Below are 18,674 nucleotides of genomic sequence, written 5' to 3'. Positions count from 1 at the left end.
CTCTCTGTGTGTGTCATCTCTCTCCTTGTGTGTGTCATTTCACTCAGTCCCTGCACCATCTCTCTCTTTTTGTGTGTCGTTTCAAATTTCCTTGGAAAGCCCTGGTGGGCATAGTTGATGGATGGCAGTAGTTTCACCCTCAGTACTCTTTGCATGGCCATTGTTGTTGGACTTTCTAGGGTAGTGTGTAATTTGCAGAGGGCGTAGGTGACCCTTTTCCATTTCTCCTCTAGCTTGTGGAGGTGAACTAGTGGGCAGCCTGTTTCGCTAAGCCATGCCCCTAGATAATTATAATGTTGTACACAGTACAAAGTCAGCGGACCCAACCTCCACTTGGCCCCTTTTTGGGTGGAAGTGGCCCAAACATTTTATTTTAGATTTGGTTGAGTTGGCAACCAACTTATTTTTGGTGATGTAGACTGCGAGGGCTGTGAGTGCTTTTTGTAGGCCCTCTCCTGTTACCATAGAAACACCTCATGAAACACTTAACTGAGCACACAGGTCAAAAGTTCATTACACAATGTTGCTAATCAAAACAGGATGTGTGCTTGACTATTCAACATATCAGCTTATCTTATGTAACATACCTTTCAATCAGTTTTTGTTAACCAATAAGAATCATGATTTTAAAACACAGAGTGTAGAATGTTCACTGATGTCATTTGGCATGTCATCAGTGATGCCATCAGTGATGTCACTGACCATGTCATGAATGATGCAATATGTGATGTCATCAGCAGTGCATTGTGGGTACAAGAGTTATAGTTAGCTGAACTAACTATAACGCCGGAATGTCTATGGTTTTATACAAGTGAAATGTCCAACTAACTATAAGATTCCTGAAACCTATGGATTTTTCAGTGAATGTCTAGGTTTTTTAAATGCTAATTTCTAACTATAACGTGCCTGAAACCTATGTTTTTTTCCCGTGAATATATATATATACCAAAGTGTATTGAAGAATGAGTGGGTGTATGAGTGTCCGAACGGATGATTTAGTAACTGCGCGACTGACTTTATAAGTGAGGGATTAAACATGTCTTAGTGAATGCGTTGGTAGTGACTAATCAGTGAGAATGTCTGTTTCTGTTTTTCAGTTGGTGTGTTAGTGGCTGCATGGGTTGGTGTGTAGCTGCAAGAATGTCTATATGGGTTAATGATTGCTTGTCTGAGTATCTGTGTGGGTGGGTGTGGAGTGTGTTACTTCCTGCATGGATGTGTGAGTGGGTGATTCACTGGGTATGTGGGTTCATCAGTGCATCTGTGAGGGGCTGTATAGGTGGATGAGTGTGTTTATGGCTGTGTTGGTGAGTGAATGGAAGTCTCAGTTGGTACATATGTCAGTAAAAAGATATGTGAAAGGCAATATATGTGATTCTTGGAGTATATAATTAACTATGTGAGACTAAGTGATTGTGACAGTGGCTGTATGGATGAGTGTGTACTTGAGTCAGTGATTGTAGAAGAGAGTAAGTATGGGTCAGTATCTGTATGAATAAGTGAGGTGGTGTGTGTGTATAACTGTTTAATGAGTAAATCACAGTGTGATTGATTATTTGGGTGATTGACTAAGTGTGTGAGTAACTCAATGGGTGAGTGGTGTTGTGTGAGTATTTACACCATGTGTATGAGTGCATATATCAGTGGCTCTATTGATGACTGACCACGTGTATGAGCGACTGTATGGGTGAGAGAATGTGTGTCGATACCTATGAATCAGTGAGTAGGTATGCAGTAACTGGTATTGGTGTGTCTGTGGTTTCGAGATAGTTAATCTGTATTTTTGAGTAGCTATATGAACATTTATTTTAGGGTGTGAATGTTGTCATCAGTCATGTCATCAGTCATGCCATTTGGGATGTCAACAGTCATGTCATCAGTGATGTTACTGACTATGTCATGAGTGATATGATATATGACACAATCAGCAGTGCATTGCGGGGGCATGAGTTATAGTTAGCTCAACTAACTATAACGGCTGAATTTCTCTGGTTTTGTACGAGCGAACTGTCCAACTAACTAAAACATCCCTGAAATCTGTGTTTTTTATCATTGAATTTCTAAGGTTTTTAAAATGCTCTTTTTTAACTATAAAGTCCATAAAACCTATGCTTTTTTTCAGCGAATTTCTGAGGTGTTTTAAATGCTTATTTCTAACTTTAATGAATGAATGAATGAATATTTTATTTGTGAGGTTACTTAAAACGATTACACAAATACACTTTTTATAAGTACAGTATAAAATCTAAAAATCTAAAACACAATGTTAAAATTCTCTTTTGCTTTGTTAGGTAAAAACAATCAAGTAATAATCAGTCATTTATATTAAATTAGTCTGCTTTGAAGAAGTGGCCGAATGGCAGCCCCAGCAGTGCCCATCAATTTTATGTGAGTGAAGTGGACAAGCTTGCCAAAATTAGCCATGTGCTTCACTGTGTCCAATGTAGGTAGATTCTGCGGAATAAATGCAGTGCCGGACAGCAGGATAAAATATGGGCCAAGGACTCACGTTTGTAGTTGAAAAGGCGGCACTCCATAATAGCTGACCTTACTTTCCCGGTTGGATAGAGAACTTTAAGAGGGAGAGGATGTAATCTTGCAATTAGACTTCTATATAGGGCTTGTCTCCCCAAAGTCTGCGTAAGATGAAGTTTGGGGCTTGTCAGTGTGTGGGGGAAGCCTTGGGTCTTGTGAACACCTGTTGCTACCAAGGATTCCATATCCAAGGTGCGAGACCGTAGTCGTACTTGCTTTTTTATAGTTTTTTTAATAGTGGAATACTTCATTATGCTGGGATCCCAGTTCTCGGTTGCGAGTTGCAGAAGATCTTTGGCAGAGGCGAGACAAGCAGACCAAAAGCTGTGTTGTCTTTCAAGGTACTGCTGTTTAACAGTTGGGTCCAGAGATTTATTTGTAGGTCCTTTTTTCTTTGTTTAATTGCCTGTGTGTAAAGTTTCCTTAATTTAGTTACCTCATCTCTGTTTCTTTCTTTTTTTCCTAGGGCTTTCTTTAGATCAGAATAAGCCTTTGTGCAATTAGTGTTAAACCATCCTTTTCTTGGTGCTTTATTTTGTTTACTGGGTTTGGTTAGTTCATTGCTTTTGGTTTTCACTATTACTTTATAACTGTTCATGATCTCAATAGGAGTTGACAAAGTATCCAAACATTTATCAATTTCTTTCCTACATGTTTTAATAATTCTTGCGGTAGTGAATTCGTGGTCCAAGTTGCCCCACTTGAGAGTGTAGCCATTTAATCTGTCTAATGTTAGAGCTTCCTGGTGTAGCAGGCCAGGATGGGCCTTAATCGTGTTGTTTCGGTGGTCGGGTTCTAGATACGTCAATCTAAGTGGAAAATGATCGCTAAGTGCGTTGTTATCCACTTCAAAGGACTTTATTCGTGTGGCTTTGTTGTTAGAGACTAATATATAGTCTATCAACGTTTCAGCACCTCTTCCATGAAAGGTAGGAAAGAATTGGGTTGTGGGATTCTTTATCATATTCGCGAAGCCTATGTCTAGCTCAAACATAATGGCCTGCATGTTGATGCCTTCCACCGTGTGGGCAAAGTGTGTTAATGAATTTTCTTGTTCGTCTATGATCCCGCAGGTGGAGGTATTGCTTCTATCACATATATGGAGGCTGAAGTCTCCTCCCCAGATCAGTGAATGTGAAATTTTAGCATATTTTATTTTCAGATCATTTACTATGTCGGAGATTTGACTTAAAACTTTGGACAGCTCCGTCGGTGTCATGTTATTATAAAAGTTTATAATGGTGTAGACCTCTTGATTAGTACCTTTGATGTTAATGATCTGATAATTGTGATGAAGTAATGCGGGCGTTGTTTCGCAATACGGCCAGAGGTTAGAGATATATGTAGTCAGGCCGCCTTTGCTTCTCCCTGAGTTTGTTTTTATTGCTTGGGAAAGGTAAGTTCTATATCCCACGAGGTGAATTGAGTCGTTAAGCCATGTCTCTTGAAGACAGATTAGATCGTTTGAATTGACCAGTTCTAAGTAGCTTTTTTCAAGATGTTTAGTTGCTAGTCCCGCCACGTTCCAGAATAACATCTTCCTGTCTCGGTTTTTACTAATATTGACTGATGGCTTTGACTGGACAGTGGTTAATTCTTCTGATGGTATAGAGGGAGAGTCAAGATTCGAGAATGAGGCATTTGTTTGCTTGTTTATAACAGATTCTGACGGGCTCACAGATCTAACATATTCCTTTGGTTGATGTTGTGACTCTTGTTCCCGCGTTGCCACTGTTTGGGTTTTTGTATTTTCTATGAGTATGTATGATCTCTGTTTTCGTATGCTAGAAGGTTTATTGGACATCTTGCTCTTAGGATGGTTAACTGGAGAGTTTGTATAGACTCTAGTGGTTAGCGGAGAGGTCAAGTTGTAGTTCTGTGATAATGGTCAGTCTACCATGTCTAGGCAGCTGTAACTGTTGAAGGTTGGTATTCCGGTCCAAGGTTCCCTGTAGGCGGGTTGATGTGCTCTTCTACCGTAGATCTTCCAGTCACCCTGATCTCTATAATCATGCCCCCATTCTCCTTGATACCAATTATTTTGATTGTTTTCATAGCCCCTGTCTCCCTGATTCCAGTTATTTGTTCCGTGATCTGGTCGGTTCCAGGACCAATTTAGGGGTCGATTGGGGTCCTCAAAACGATGGCCTTGTCGAGGATAAAAGAAGGATAGTCGTTTAACATCCAACCCTGCGCTATTTCCTGATGATTCCCATGAACATATATAGTCCACTGCACGGGGGTTTTCAAGGTTGACTATTATACAGTCTCCATGGATTGATTTTGGTTGCGAGCCTATCCATGAGACCCTTTTCACTGTTGTAATTCTGGTGATGTTATTTGATTGATTGGGTCTATTTATGTTCAACCAGTGGTGGGTTTTGTTTAACAGGGACCAAGTTGGTTCGTCTGAATCATTGCTTAATTCTGGGACTCCTGTTATTATAACTACGAAGGGTGCTGCTTCTGGTGGAAGATTTACTAATTTTGGCCGTCTTTTGTTTGATCGTTCTACTTTGTTGGTTTGTCTCTGTGTCTGATCGTAACGTGAATTAATTTGTACAGATGGTATCAGGGGAGTATTTATGAGTGGAGTTTTAGCTGATGGAGCTTTTGCTATTGATTGATTTTGTGATACAGATATAGTTTTAGTTGTTTCTTGGGGTATTTTAGTTTTTAGTGAAGGAATCGGGTTGTTTGTCTTGTTTACTGGATCTCCTGTTTTTGTAGTGATGGTATTTATAGTTGCCGTTTTATTACATAGTTGTTGTGAGTTGATAGTAGATTTGACTCTCCCTGGTGTGGCCGTTGGTCCAGGCATAGTTAAAATATCCTTGTTTCTAGGATTAGAAGTTGTTTTTGAAGTAGCAACTAATATAGCTACCTGCTTTTCTATGATTTCTAAGCTTTTCTGAATAGGTTGTAAATGGTATTTAACTATTTCCGATATTTCTTTTGACCATGATGATTGTGCTCTATCGTTATTAACGTATCTTGTTAAGTGGGAGGCCCCAATTTCTTGACAGATCTGTTTGGAATTAACTCTGGCATTGCGGGGTTCAACTGTGGGTACGTCAGGGTTAATGTTACTATTGGATTCTACAATTACGATGGATTTACATTGACTTTGATCTTTGTTTGAATCGTGCGGTGAGAACAATGAATCAGGGGCTGTGTGTATTTCAGCTGTGTTAATATATTTTTTTGAGGATATTTCTTTGTGTTGAAAAAGTTTGGGAATTGCTCCTTCCCTAGTTCCTCTTGACTCAGCCTGTATGGGATCGTTTAATATTGGCTGAGGACTGGCAAAGATGTCAGGAGTCTGCTCAAGGTCCTGTATCAGTTGTGAGTCAGACAGTTGGGAGGACACTGATAAATCAACCATATTTGGTATAGCATGTATATCGGCATTTATTTCCGCGTTGATATTATTTTGTGGTCGATCTTTTGGGGTTTGAGCCTTTGCTATCATTCCCATAGATGAGCGTCTGGCTTGGTCTAGTTCATAAGAAACTCGACGTTCAATCAGCAGTACAGTTTGATCAATAGTTTGATTTACTTTGGTAATAAATTGATCGATGGGACCTACTGCACTCGTCATGTTTTTTTTCTGGGTCTTGCTTCTGGTGCTTCTTGTAGACATTGAACTGATTGTGTAGGCGAGTATACTTTACATAGGTTTACTGATGATCTATGAAATATAGTATCCTTCAGTGAACAGCTGGCAGGACCTTATGCAGGGCTTTACCTTATGATGGTTGTTAGGGGGGTGGGCCCAGCCCAGTCTCCTCTGGTCTGTGACGGGCTAGGACGGGCCCACCCTTGGCCCAGGCTTCGACCCGCGCGCGTCCCGCGAGGCGCGTTGGTGGGCTTGCTTAAGTTCCTATCAGGTGAGGGGGGCGGGGCACTGGGAGGGGGCGCGGCTCATGCGGGAAGAGGACACAGCTGGTGATGTTGAATGCTGGTCCTCGCAGTCCCGGGGCCGCACCTCTCACCTCCTCTGCGGCCTCGCTGATGGACACCTCCTCATGCTGGGCACAGAAAAGGGCTGGAATGCTTGAATGCTACTCCTGTAGCGACGGGCTGGAAACTCAGATTCACAAAGTCCTCGGAACGAGCGGCACCCGAGGAGCGGGGGCCGCGAGAGGTGAAGAGCGCTTCGGTGGGGGCGGGGCACTGGGAGGGGGCGCGGCTCACGCGGGAAGAGGACACAGCTGGTGATGTTGAATGCTGGTCCTCGCAGTCCTGGGGCCGCGCCTCTCACCTCCTCTGCGGCCTCGCTGATGGACACCTCCTCACGCTGGGCACAGAAAAGGGCTGGAATGCTTGAATGCTACTCCTGTAGCGACGGGCTGGAAACTCAGATTCACAAAGTCCTCGGAACGAGCTGCACCCGCGGAGCGGGGGCCGCGAGAGGTGAAGAGCGCTTCGGTGGGGGCGGGGCACTGGGATGGGGCGCGGCTCACGCGGGAAGAGGACACATCTGGTGATGTTGAATGCTGGTCCTCGCAGTCCCGGGGCCGCGCCTCTCACCTCCTCTGCGGCCTCGCTGATGGACACCTCCTCACGCTGGGCACAGAAAAGGCTGGAATGCTTGAATGCTACTCCTGTAGCGACGGGCTGGAAACTCAGATTCACAAAGTCCTCGGAACGAGCGGCACCCGAGGAGCGGGGGCCGCGAGAGGTGAAGAGCGCTTCGGTGGGGGCGGGGCACTGGGAGGGGGCGCGGCTCACGCGGGAAGAGGACACAGCTGGTGATGTTGAATGCTGGTCCTCGCAGTCCCGGGGCCGCACCTCTCACCTCCTCTGCGGCCTCGCTGATGGACACCTCCTCACGCTGGGCACAGAAAAGGCTGGAATGCTTGAATGCTACTCCTGTAGCGACGGGCTGGAAACTCAGATTCACAAAGTCCTCGGAACGAGCGGCACCCGAGGAGCGGGGGCCGCGAGAGGTGAATAGCGCTTCGGTGGGGGCGGGGCACTGGGAGGGGGCGCGGCTCACGCGGGAAGAGGACACAGCTGGTGATGTTGAATGCTGGTCCTCGCAGTCCCGGGGCCGCGCCTCTCACCTCCTCTGCGGCCTCGCTGATGGACACCTCCTCACGCTGGGCACAGAAAAGGGCTGAAATGCTTGAATGCTACTCCTGTAGCGACGGGCTGGAAACTCAGATTCACAAAGTCCTCGGAACGAGCGGCTCCCGCGGAGCGGGGGCCGCGAGAGGTGAAGAGCGCTTCGGTGGGGGCGGGGCACTGGGAGGGGGCGCGGCTCACGCGGGAAGAGGACACATCTGGTGATGTTGAATGCTGGTCCTCGCAGTCCCGGGGCCGCGCCTCTCACCTCCTCTGCGGCCTCGCTGATGGACACCTCCTCACGCTGGGCACAGAAAAGGGCTGGAATGCTTGAATGCTACTCCTGTAGCGACGGGCTGGAAACTCAGATTCACAAAGTCCTCGGATCTAGCGGCTCCCGCGGAGCGGGGGCCGCGAGAGGTGAAGAGCGCTTCGGTGGGGGCGGGGCACTGGGAGAGGGCGCGGCTCACGCGGGAAGAGGACACAGCTGGTGATGTTGAATGCTGGTCCTCGCAGTCCCGGGGCCGCGCCTCTCACCTCCTCTGCGGCCTCGCTGATGGACACCTCCTCACGCTGGGCACAGAAAAGGGCTGGAATGCTTGAATGCTACTCCTGTAGCGACGGGCTGGAAACTCAGATTCACAAAGTCCTCGGAACGAGCGGCTCCCGCGGAGCGGGGGCCGCGAGAGGTGAAGAGCGCTTCGGTGGGGGCGGGGCACTGGGAGGGGGCGCGGCTCACGCGGGAAGAGGACACAGTTGGTGATGTTTAATGCTGGTCCTCGCAGTCCCGGGGCCGCGCCTCTCACCTCCTCTGCGGCCTCGCTGATGGACACCTCCTCACGCTGGGCACAGAAAAGGGCTGGAATGCTTGAATGCTACTCCTGTAGCGACGGGCTGGAAACTCAGATTCACAAAGTCCTCGGAACGGCGGTAGTAATATTTAATTAATTGTTAATTAAAAAATATTTGTTAATTAATTAAAATGTAATTGGTAATTAATTTAATTTAATTGATTAATTGCTAATTATGTTAAATTAAAGGGGTATTTTTAGGGTTCAGGGTCAGTTTTTGGTTTTTGGGTAAAGGGGTATTTTTAGTGTTCAGGGTCAGTTTTTAGTTTTTGGGTAAAGGGATATTTTTTGGGTTCAGGGTCAGTTTTTAGTTTTTGGGTAAAGGGGTATTTTTAGGGTTCAGGGTCAGTTTTTAGTTTTTGGGTAAAGGGGTATTTTTATGGTTCAGGGTCAGTTTTTAGCTTTTGGGTAAAGGGGTATTTTTAGGGTTCAGGGTCAGTTTTTAGTTTTTGGGTAAAGGGGTATTTTTAGGGTTCAGGGTCAGTTTTGGGTTTTTGGGTAAAGGGGTATTTTTAGGGTTCAGGGTCAGTTTTTAGTTTTTGGGTAAAGGGGTATTTTTAGGGCTCAGGGTCAGTTTTGGGGTTTTGGGTAAAGGGTTTTTTTTAGGGTTCAGAGTCAGTTTGGGGTTTTTGGGGTACAGGGGTACAGTGTAAAAATAAAGTAAAATTAAATTTACATTAATTTAATTTAATGAAATGAAATTAAATTAAATTATATTAAATTAATTTAAAATATTTTAAATTATAAAAATTATTATATACTTACCAATACTTACGTTGTAATGGTAGTGCGTTGTAAAAGTTGCGTTGTAACGTCATATATCCACTGTTGCAGTCCTTGGAGTGGGAACAGTAATTTTAACCCCTACGCTATCCAACGGTTTCCCTACTGTTGCACGCACTGGAGTGGGAATAGTAATTTTTACTCTTTTGTATTTGTACGTTAATAATATTGGCTATTATTTAATTAAATTTTGTTACTATATATATATATGTTTTAAGAAATATGATTAAAAAAATATTATTTTTTAATTTCATTAATTATTTAATTATTAAAAGTTATTTTAAGTATTGTTAAGTATATTTTAGTAATTAATTTTTTATATTAATGTAATTAAACATTGTTTTTATTAAAGTCGATATTTTTTACAACTATATTTTTGTAAACGATATTTTTAACTCGATATTTTTGTACTTACCTGTTTGTAGATAGAAACTCGATATTTTGTCTCTCGATATTTTGTCAACGATATTTTTGTTGGTCGATATTCTGTCCCTCGATATTATTTCAGTGATCCATGTGAAAGGCAGTATATGTGATTCTTGGAGTATATAAGTAACTATTTGAGACTAAGTGATTGTGACAGTGGCTGTATGGATGAGTGTGTACTTGTGTCAGTGATTGTAGAAGAGAGTAAGTATGGGTTAGTATCTGTATGAATAAGTGAGGTGGTGTGTGTGTATAACTGTATAATGAGTAAATCACAGTGTGATTGATTATTTGGGTGATTGACTAAGTGGGTGAGTAACTCTATGGGTGAGTGGAGTTGTGTGAGTATTTACACCATTTGTATGAGTACATATATCAGTGGCTCTATTGATGACTGACTGCGTGAATGAGTAATTGTATGGGTGAGAGAATGTGTGTCTATACCTATGAATCAGTGAGTAGGTATGTAGTAACTGGTATTGGTGTATCTATGGTTTTGAGAAAGTTAATCTGTATTTTTGAGTAGCTTTATGATAGTGTATTTTAAGGTGTGAGGAGGTGCATTAGATACTAAGTGGATGTTGTCATCAGTGATGGCATCAGTCATGTCATTTGAGATGTCATCAGTCATGTCATCAGTGATGTTACTGACTATGTCATGAGTGGTATGATATATGACACCATCAGCAGTGCATTGCGGGGGCATGAGTTATAGTTAGTTCAACTAACTATAACGGCTGAATTTCTCTGGTTTTGTATGAGCGAACTGTCCAACTAACTAAAACATCCCTGAAACCTGTGTTTTTTCAGTGAATTTCTATGGTTTTTAAAATGCTAATTTCTAACTATAAAGTCCCTAAAACCTATGTTTTTTCCAGTGAATTTCTGAGGTTTTTTAAATGCTTATTTCTAACTGTAATGAATGAATGAATGAATACTTTATTTGTGAGGTTACTTAAAACCATTACACAAATTCAATTTTTATAAGTACAGTATAAAATCTAAAAATCTAAAACACAATGTTAAAATTCTCTTTTGGTTTGTCAGGTAACAACAATCAAGTAATAATCTGTCATTTATATTAAATCAGTCTGCTTTGAAGAAGTGGCCAAATGGCAGCCCCAGCAGTGCCCATCAATTGTATGTGAGTGAAGTGGACAAGCTTGCCAAAGTTAGCCATGTGCATCTCTGTGTCCAACGTAGGTAGATTCTGCGGAATAGACGCAGTGCCGGACAGCAGGTTAAAATATGGGTCAAGGACACATTTGTAGTTGAAAAGGCGGCACTCCATAATGGCTGACCTTACTTTCCCAGTTGGATAGAGAACTGTAAGAGGGAGAGGATGTAATCTTGAAACTAGACTTCTATATAGGGCTTGGCTCCCCACAGTCTGCGTTAGATGAAGTTTGGGGCTTGACAGTGTGTGGGGTTGGTCTTGGGTCTTGTGAACACCTGTTCCTACGAAGGACTCCATATCCAAGGTGCGAGACCGTAGTCGTACTTGTTTTTTTAATAGTGGAATACTTCATTATGCTGGATCCCAGTTCTATGTTGAGAGTTACGGAAGATCTTTGGCAGAGACGAGACAAGCAGACCAAGGATTGCCAGGTTGTTGAAAGATGCATTTTATGACACCCTTCATTGAATTCTCCGGCGCCACCAGTGTCTGATAGAAGTGTTTACTCTGAGTTGCCATCTCTTCCAATTTTTGTTGATTGAGATTAAATTCTAGACAAATTAAATTGTTCCTGGTGCGGGCTGGTAGGCGAAATAGCTTTTTATAGGCTGTACAGTGTATTTTCTCTAGATCATTCTCAAATTTCCTTGGAAAGGCCTGGTGGGCATAGTTGATGGATGGTAGGGTAGCGTGTAATTTGCAGAGGGCATAGGTGACCCTTTTCCCTTTCTCCTCTAGCTTGTGGAGGTGAACTAGTGGGCAGCCTGTTTCGCCTGTTTCGCTAAGCCATGCCCCTAGATAATTATAATGTTGTACACAGTCCAAAGTCAGCGGACCCAACCTCCACTTGGCCCCTTTTTGGTTGGAAGTGGCCACATTTTTTTATTTTAGATTTGGTTGGGTTGGCAACCAACTTATTTTTGGTGTTGTAGACTGCGAGGACTGTGAGTGCTTTTTGTAGGCAAATGTTGGTATGATCCTGAAGAACCAGGTCGTCAGCGTATTGCATCAGTTTGATCTTTGAGTGCCTGAACCTGGGTGTAGCTAAAGTGACTCCTTGCTGGGCTGCACCTATGTCGGCTGTATATAAATTGAAAAGATTCGGGCCAGGTCACAGCCCCTGATCCATGGCAATTTTCTCTGTGGCAAACTCGCTCAACAGTTTGACTCTTACCCAGGCTTGTGAATACAATAATCTAAGTGCTCGTAGTGCCAATTTCCGCCAGAGGATGGTGCGATCTACCCCCTCAAAAGCTGCTGAGTAGTCAATAAAGCAGGCGAAAAGCGGCAGGGTTCGATGGGCCATCAATTGTTGGGCTAGGTATGACACGGCAATGATGTTGTCCACAGTGGAGTTCCCTGGTCTGAACCCGGTCTGAAAGTAGGACAAGAGGCCTTTATTGCTAAGCCAGTCTGCTAGTTCCACCTGAAGAGTGCTTGCATAAGCCTTGCCCTCAATGTCCAACAAGGCAATCATGCGATCGTTCTTGGGGTCGGTGTTAGGCCCATTTTTTAAATATTGGATGCTGCAGTGATTCCCTCCAGGAATCTGGAACATCCCCCAGGAATCTGCTTTCGGCGTATAGCTGAGCGAAATTTTCCATCCTGAAGACTGTGTCTTCCCTGAAGAGGGAGCCAGGCATGTACCCCATTATGTGAAATCTTTTTTAGAATTGTGCGTACTAGTCCTTTACCTGGAAAGGTTGAATTATCCAACTGTAAGGTAGGTTCAGGTGTAAAGTTGCTGGTTCCCTCCCCTGGTGTTGTGAGGCTGCTTGGAGTTATTATGTTGAAGTTGTCCGAATACAGGGTTTTCACATGGGCTACCCAAGTGCCCACGTCCAGTGGATTTTCTCTGTTAGTGCCCCCGTGGGTTAGGTTGTTTAAGTATTGCCAAAGTTCTTGGGATTTACTCAGGGCCAGCAGCTCAAAGATCTTAAGCCATTTTGCCTCTGTGCATTCACGTCTTCATTTCCAGAACAGTTTTGAGTGGATTTTTGTAGCTGATTTAAATTGCATTTTGGCAGACTCTGATCCAGATTTCTGATAGACTCTAAATGTGGTGCTTAATTGTTTGACACTTTCCTTGACTGCTAGTACGTGTGATGAGTCTGTGGGAGTTCTATGTGTGGTGCTACCCCGAAACAATGAGGCTAATTCATAGGCAAGATAATCCCATTAGCCTATGATGTCCCCATTATTTGAGCCGGTTTGCCAGCCTGTCCACGTTTGTTTCTAAGAATCCAAATCCAAGAACTATAACTTAGTAGTTGCGTTTGCAGAGCGGTGCATAAGGGGCCTGGGCCTCAGACCAGTGCTCAGGAATTCTGCTGTGTATATCTTACGGAGTTACCAGGAGGGCTACTTGGCCGCCATAGTCCCTCAGGAGTAAAGTAGACTTCATCCCCCAACCAGTACTGTGCCAGGATGTTTGTTTACAGAGTGGTGGAGAGAGATGAGCGTGACTTCCAAAGACCTCTAAGCGATCAAACTATGTGGGACTTACTGGAGGTAACAAGAGGGGTAGTTGGCCCCCTTCTTACATCACTGTGCAATCAGGCCTCCTGGTACCCTGCTGCCTGGGGGATGAAGTCCACTTTAGTCCTGAGGTTCTCAAGAGGATCTCTTCGCCCCACCAGTGATGTGCCAAGGGGTGCATTTGCAGAGTGGTGTATAAGGGGGAATGGCCTCGGAAAACCTCTCAGCAATCCCACTGTTTGGGGCTTACTGGAGGTACCTGCTGGGCTACTTGGCCCCAGGAATCCTCAGGATTCAAGGGGACTTAATCCCCAACTAGGAGGTGCGTTTGCCGAGTGGTGCATGGTGGGGCCCCCGGTAAGATGCTCCCTTTTCTTTTTTTTGTTAGAAGGGAACTGTGTGCCCCCCTTCTCCTAATGTTTTGTGGGCCATAGGGACCCCATCCCCCAGGGCCTGACCCATTTTTCAAATATTTTTTTTAAACAGGAAGGGTGCCGCGCAGCTCCCATCTGGAGGCTTATTTCCGCCCTGGGAATCCCATCAGTGGGGCATGGCCCTGTTTATTTATTTATTTATTTTTTCATGGAAGTGGGGCCGCATGTCCCCCCTTCCCAAGGCCACTTTTGGCCCCAGGGACCCCATCCCCCAAGGGCCTGGCCTTGTTTTAAAAAAATATATTTTTTTTTAATTATGGAAGGGGGACCGCATGGCCCCCCTTCCCTAGGCCAATTCTAGCCTTAGGGACCCCATCCCCTGGGTCCTGGCCTCATGTTGCCCCCGCAGTCCCAGCCGGCACCCTGCCTCCTGCGGGAGCTGGCATTGCTTTAGGACAAGTGGAACTGCTAAACTGCAGCTCCTGTTGTTCAAAAGCAATCTGCTTTGCTTCATGGAAGCACACTGCAAGGTTCACCCACCCCTACAAAGAAGCTTGTATCCGGTGACTCTAGCGATCTTAAGTCTTGATTCTGGGATGAAGGAGGTGCTTAGGGTTTGTTCCCTGTAGCTCAGAGAGTGTGAGGAGCTTAGGGCTTCCAGCCAGAGTGCCTGAAGACATCAGAGCTTGCATATAGTGAGTTTAGTGATTTTAGGTCTTGTTCCTAGACTCACCTGATACAAACTCTCATATCCTCATGCACTCCAGCTGTAAACCCTAAGCGCCTCAGACACTCACTGAGCTACCAGAGAGAAGCCTTAAGCACCTCTTGCATCCCAGAAACAAGACCTGTTCTCCCTAGACTAACCGTATACACGTTCTCTGGTCCTCCTGCACTCAACATTGTCTCTGTTCTGTCATTGCCCCAAGAGAACGCTCTCCGCTTCCCAGCCTCCGTTTATAAGCTAAGAACTCCCCATGAAAATGAAGAACATGTTGGTCCACCCCAAAAGAACCCCTCAGCTCCTACGTCATCTCAGAAAGACACTTGGGCCTCTAGTTGTCCTAGGAGAGGGTTTGCATGTCTGGGTTCAGTGTTTTTCAGATTTACACTGTGGTTCCACAAGTTTTGGTCGCTGAAGGAATCTCTAATATGTAAAGTATAATGCTTTGCTTGGAAGAAAGTATAATCTTGGTGATGTATTACAGCTTGCATCAATAGTTTAAGACATTGAGGATACGTGTCCTGTAAAGAGCTACATCCTTTTCCATTCTTTATGTGTTCATCTTTATCGCAGCATTGGCCAATCACTAGATACATAAACAAACTTATGAATTGAATATGCTTTTCAGTATAGTTCTTTGTTTTTTTAGACTCATGAGCAAAAAGGGGATGTGGGAGTCAAATGTGTAAATGTAAATGTAGTTGAGCTTATATAGCGCACAGCTACCCGCAGTGGGTGTCCCGGCGCTTGCTTAGGGAACCCTTCCTGGTATTCCCCTGTGAGATAGCAGGGTATCCACAAGGTGAAAGTCAGGCATCCCGCCGCGAGGGGCCGTTGTGGAGATTAAGCAAGCTATTGCCCAGAGTCGCAGAGTGTGAACCCGTGAGTCGAGGAGGCACCGGGGCGAGAATTATCGAGTCCGTGGAATTTTTAGCCCAAGACCCCGCCGAGGCGGGTAATTGAACCCTGGTCCAGGACCGATCTCAGCTTCCGGGTCTGCTGCCTCTAACCCCTGAGCCACACTTCTCCACAATCAAAATCTGGGCTTAAAACCAAGAATTCAGCTCTCTGTCACATGGTGCTTCTCTCTATTGGCTCTTGCAGTGGTCACCTCTTCTCTGACTCCCTCCAATTCAGTGCCACTGGTGACTCCATCACACGCTTCCAGATGCCCCTCCTTTTGTCCTTGGCACCAGACAGGATTGTGTAGAGGAGAAGGTACTGCTGTAGGTCTTTACCCCAAGGGTGGCCTTGTACTCACTGGTTGGAATCAGGAGCCTCTTTTAGAGGTAGTTATTAACCATGGAAAACCAGATGTCCAGGATGAGCGGACCGAGGGCTGGACCAGGGTCTGGCCAGGTTCCGCCTACTGGCATTATGGATTATCCTGCATAATGATTATCTGGTCCCCAAAAAGAGGCATGTGAGATGGCAACAGATACCTCAATTCCCTTCTGACTGTGTCTTATCTTTTCTTTTGCAGGTGAAGCTGTTGTGAAAGAGTACAGCGCATCAGGATGCATGACCAGAAATTTCTGCAGAAAAGGCGTTTTTAAACTTCGAGGTATACAGCTGCTGAATTATGATTTTAAGTGTTCACCTGCCATCAAAGTTTGAGACTACCTTTTGCACCATCAACATGCCCATGTGCCTGCCGAGTGTGTCTTATTACATCCGGTACACATTTATATGTATGTGCATGGCTCGTAACATGGCACTGCAGACTTAGACGTTTCCAGATTCTAGTGCTACAGACCCCCTTAAGCTACATCACTGCCCTTTTCTCCTCTGTGTCTTCTCAGAGCAGCTCCTACTGATCCAGGCCGGTTCCAGAACCATCTGAGTTGTATCAGGGCCTTAGAAGCAAGCTGTCCTTGACATAACACTAAAAGGACATGACATCATCTGCTGCCTCCTCCCATCCCACAGGGCATGACGTCATCTGCTGCCTCCTCCCATCCCACAGGGATGGCCATTCAGTGACTGCTCCCAGTGGTCTGCCCATGAACTGTTGTTTCTTAGGCGACCTCCAAGCTGTTTCTGTGAGTTAGACCTTACCAGACTCTACTGGTTCCTACCGACTCGATCAGGATTCGTCCACCACACTTGTGTTGACAAAATCCAAACCTAAGGAGAAGGGTTCAACTGTCCATATCAAGTTTGCCCCAGTAGCGAGCTGGCATTCTCTGTCATAAATACTTTAAATGACAATGTGTAGATTTGCATGACACTGTAAATGGATCAAAATTAATAAATATTCATTTGAACTAATGGAACTTCGACTCAGTATTTGTAGTCATTTAATAACAACATTTTAAAAGGGTAATCAAAAAATTTAAAATAAATAAGTTAGACCAGTGGTTGCCTATTTTCTGAAGATGCTGATGTCTAAGATACAACATCGAAAGAGTGGACGCCCTGCTATTGAGTGCAACATGAAGGCTGCAAGTCTGTGAATGAACCACTCTCTGTGACGGACATGAGTCCCAGGGATGTGATCAGTGGCGGCTCTGCATCACCCGCTGCTCTGTCAGCAGTAGTTGAAAGAAAACTAAAATGTTAACATGAACATCCAACGCGTTTCATCTTAACAAAATGTCTTCTTCACCACCACTGTTGATCTCATCCATCACGGACACTCTGACATTATATGTTAGTAGGGCTTCATCGATGCCTTGAAGAAGTCCTTTTATTTGGACGAAACGCGTTAGCTGTTCATGCCAACTTGACAGTTTTTAACCTTTTTGAATAAATGAAGAATTTGAAGAATCAACTCTGAACACAGAACTGATAATTTGAAGTGTTTTTACTAACCTTTTAGTGGTGCACCTTTTGTCCTTACTAGAACTTGTTAATTCCAGTATTGGATTGCAACGTGACAGTGGGTGCGCTAACTGCGTGCACACACTTCCTTGGGTACTTCCCAATATATGCATAATAAATAGGGATAGCAGGTCAGGTGCTAGTTCTGTGTAGGCTTCCACTGTCCAAGGTAACCATGGGCGTAAAATCCGTTTTGCGGGCGAATTTGCGAATTTTTTACGATTTCGCGATCCGCGAAGCGCGCGAATTTACCCAATAATCCGCAAATTTGCAAACTACGAATTATTTTGCTTGGTCGCGCTTTAAAAATACAATATCGCGCGCGCGGCGTTGACTCTGAGCCTGCCGAGTTGTTTTTCTTCCGGTTTTGCGTGTGCTGCACCATTTTCGATCCTGCTGCGTGATCGCGCGAGAGTTTTTCGAACGCAATTACGTCATCGCGGCTTGCCATCTTGCACAGCGAGAGTTTCACAACGCGAGTACATCATAAATGCCCGCGACGGCGCGCAGCTTACTTCCGGCAAGAGGTTTGAACAGCTCGAGTTCCCGAAATTGCAAAAATTGCAATTCTGCACAAGAAATCCACCGCAGGAAGCATAAACCGTGTGAAAATGATGATTTTGATCAGAATAACTCCTCAGATTGACATTTGGCTGCACTTTTTGGTGCAGGAGTTCATTTTTTGGGGTGAGGTGGGAGGAAGGAAGTGCCTCAGAGTCTCCAACTTCCTGTTCCTGTCCAGCAGGCTCCTCCCAGTGCTTTGTCCATGAACTGGTCACTTTTCATTTGAATCTGGAGCTGGAAGGATTACTTTTTGTGGCTGCTGCTGGATATTTGAATTTGAGGACTTTTTGGACTTTGGAGTTTGGATCACTTTTGGACTTGAGAGTAAGTTGGTGTTGTTTGTTTGGGCCATTGCACTTGAGGCAGCTCCAGTTCGAAAACTTTTTTCACAACTTTAACAAAATATATATTGTGGTGGTAGCTAGCCATAATATCCAGTAGGCCCAGGGTTAGTCATGGGTGCATGATACAACTGTTTCTCTGATTTTTTTTAACTTAATTCTCATATATGTCATGGAATTTTAGCTCACTGTTATATGTTGTTTTTTTTAAAATTTTGGGGTGCCTGTAAAGCCTCACTAGCCAGTAGGCCCAGGGGTAGTGAGTGGTGCATTGGTCTAGTCTTTCTGTAGGGTGTCTTGAATTTAAACGTCATTGAGGGCATGGATGGCATGGGATTGTGCTGATTTTTATGTGTTTTTTCGATTTTTGGGGGTGTTGTTGTGGACTGTGCATGTGGGTGGGGGCCATTTTCAGTGCTGGTACAGGCAGGGACGGGCCATGTGCTGGGGTGCAAAGGGCCATTTTGAAGGCAGGCAGTGTTCTCAGGCCTGCACCCATTTTGCCTAGCTTTCATCCATTATGCCCAG

The 18,674-nt window shown here is 44.6% G+C and overlaps 1 protein-coding gene across 1 annotated transcript in view; it reads left to right on the top strand.

The window, feature by feature from the left end:
• LOC144826907 (phospholipase A2 inhibitor and Ly6/PLAUR domain-containing protein-like) overlaps window positions 1-16,694 on the top strand; it is a 269,142-nt gene extending 252,448 nt beyond the window's left edge. Inside the window, exon 5 of the mRNA XM_078685366.1 lies at window positions 15,902-16,694. Within this exon, the coding sequence (XP_078541492.1) occupies window positions 15,902-16,035 (134 nt within the window). The 3' untranslated portion in view covers window positions 16,036-16,694. The remainder of the gene's footprint in view (window positions 1-15,901) is intronic.
• Window positions 16,695-18,674: the final 1,980 nt, after the last annotated feature.

This window comes from Lissotriton helveticus, chromosome 4_1 (genome assembly GCF_964261635.1).
Source record: "Lissotriton helveticus chromosome 4_1, aLisHel1.1, whole genome shotgun sequence".
Classification (NCBI taxonomy): domain Eukaryota; kingdom Metazoa; phylum Chordata; class Amphibia; order Caudata; family Salamandridae; genus Lissotriton; species Lissotriton helveticus.
Note: the sequence above shows the minus strand (reverse complement) of the source record. Positions and strands in the feature narration are given on the sequence as shown.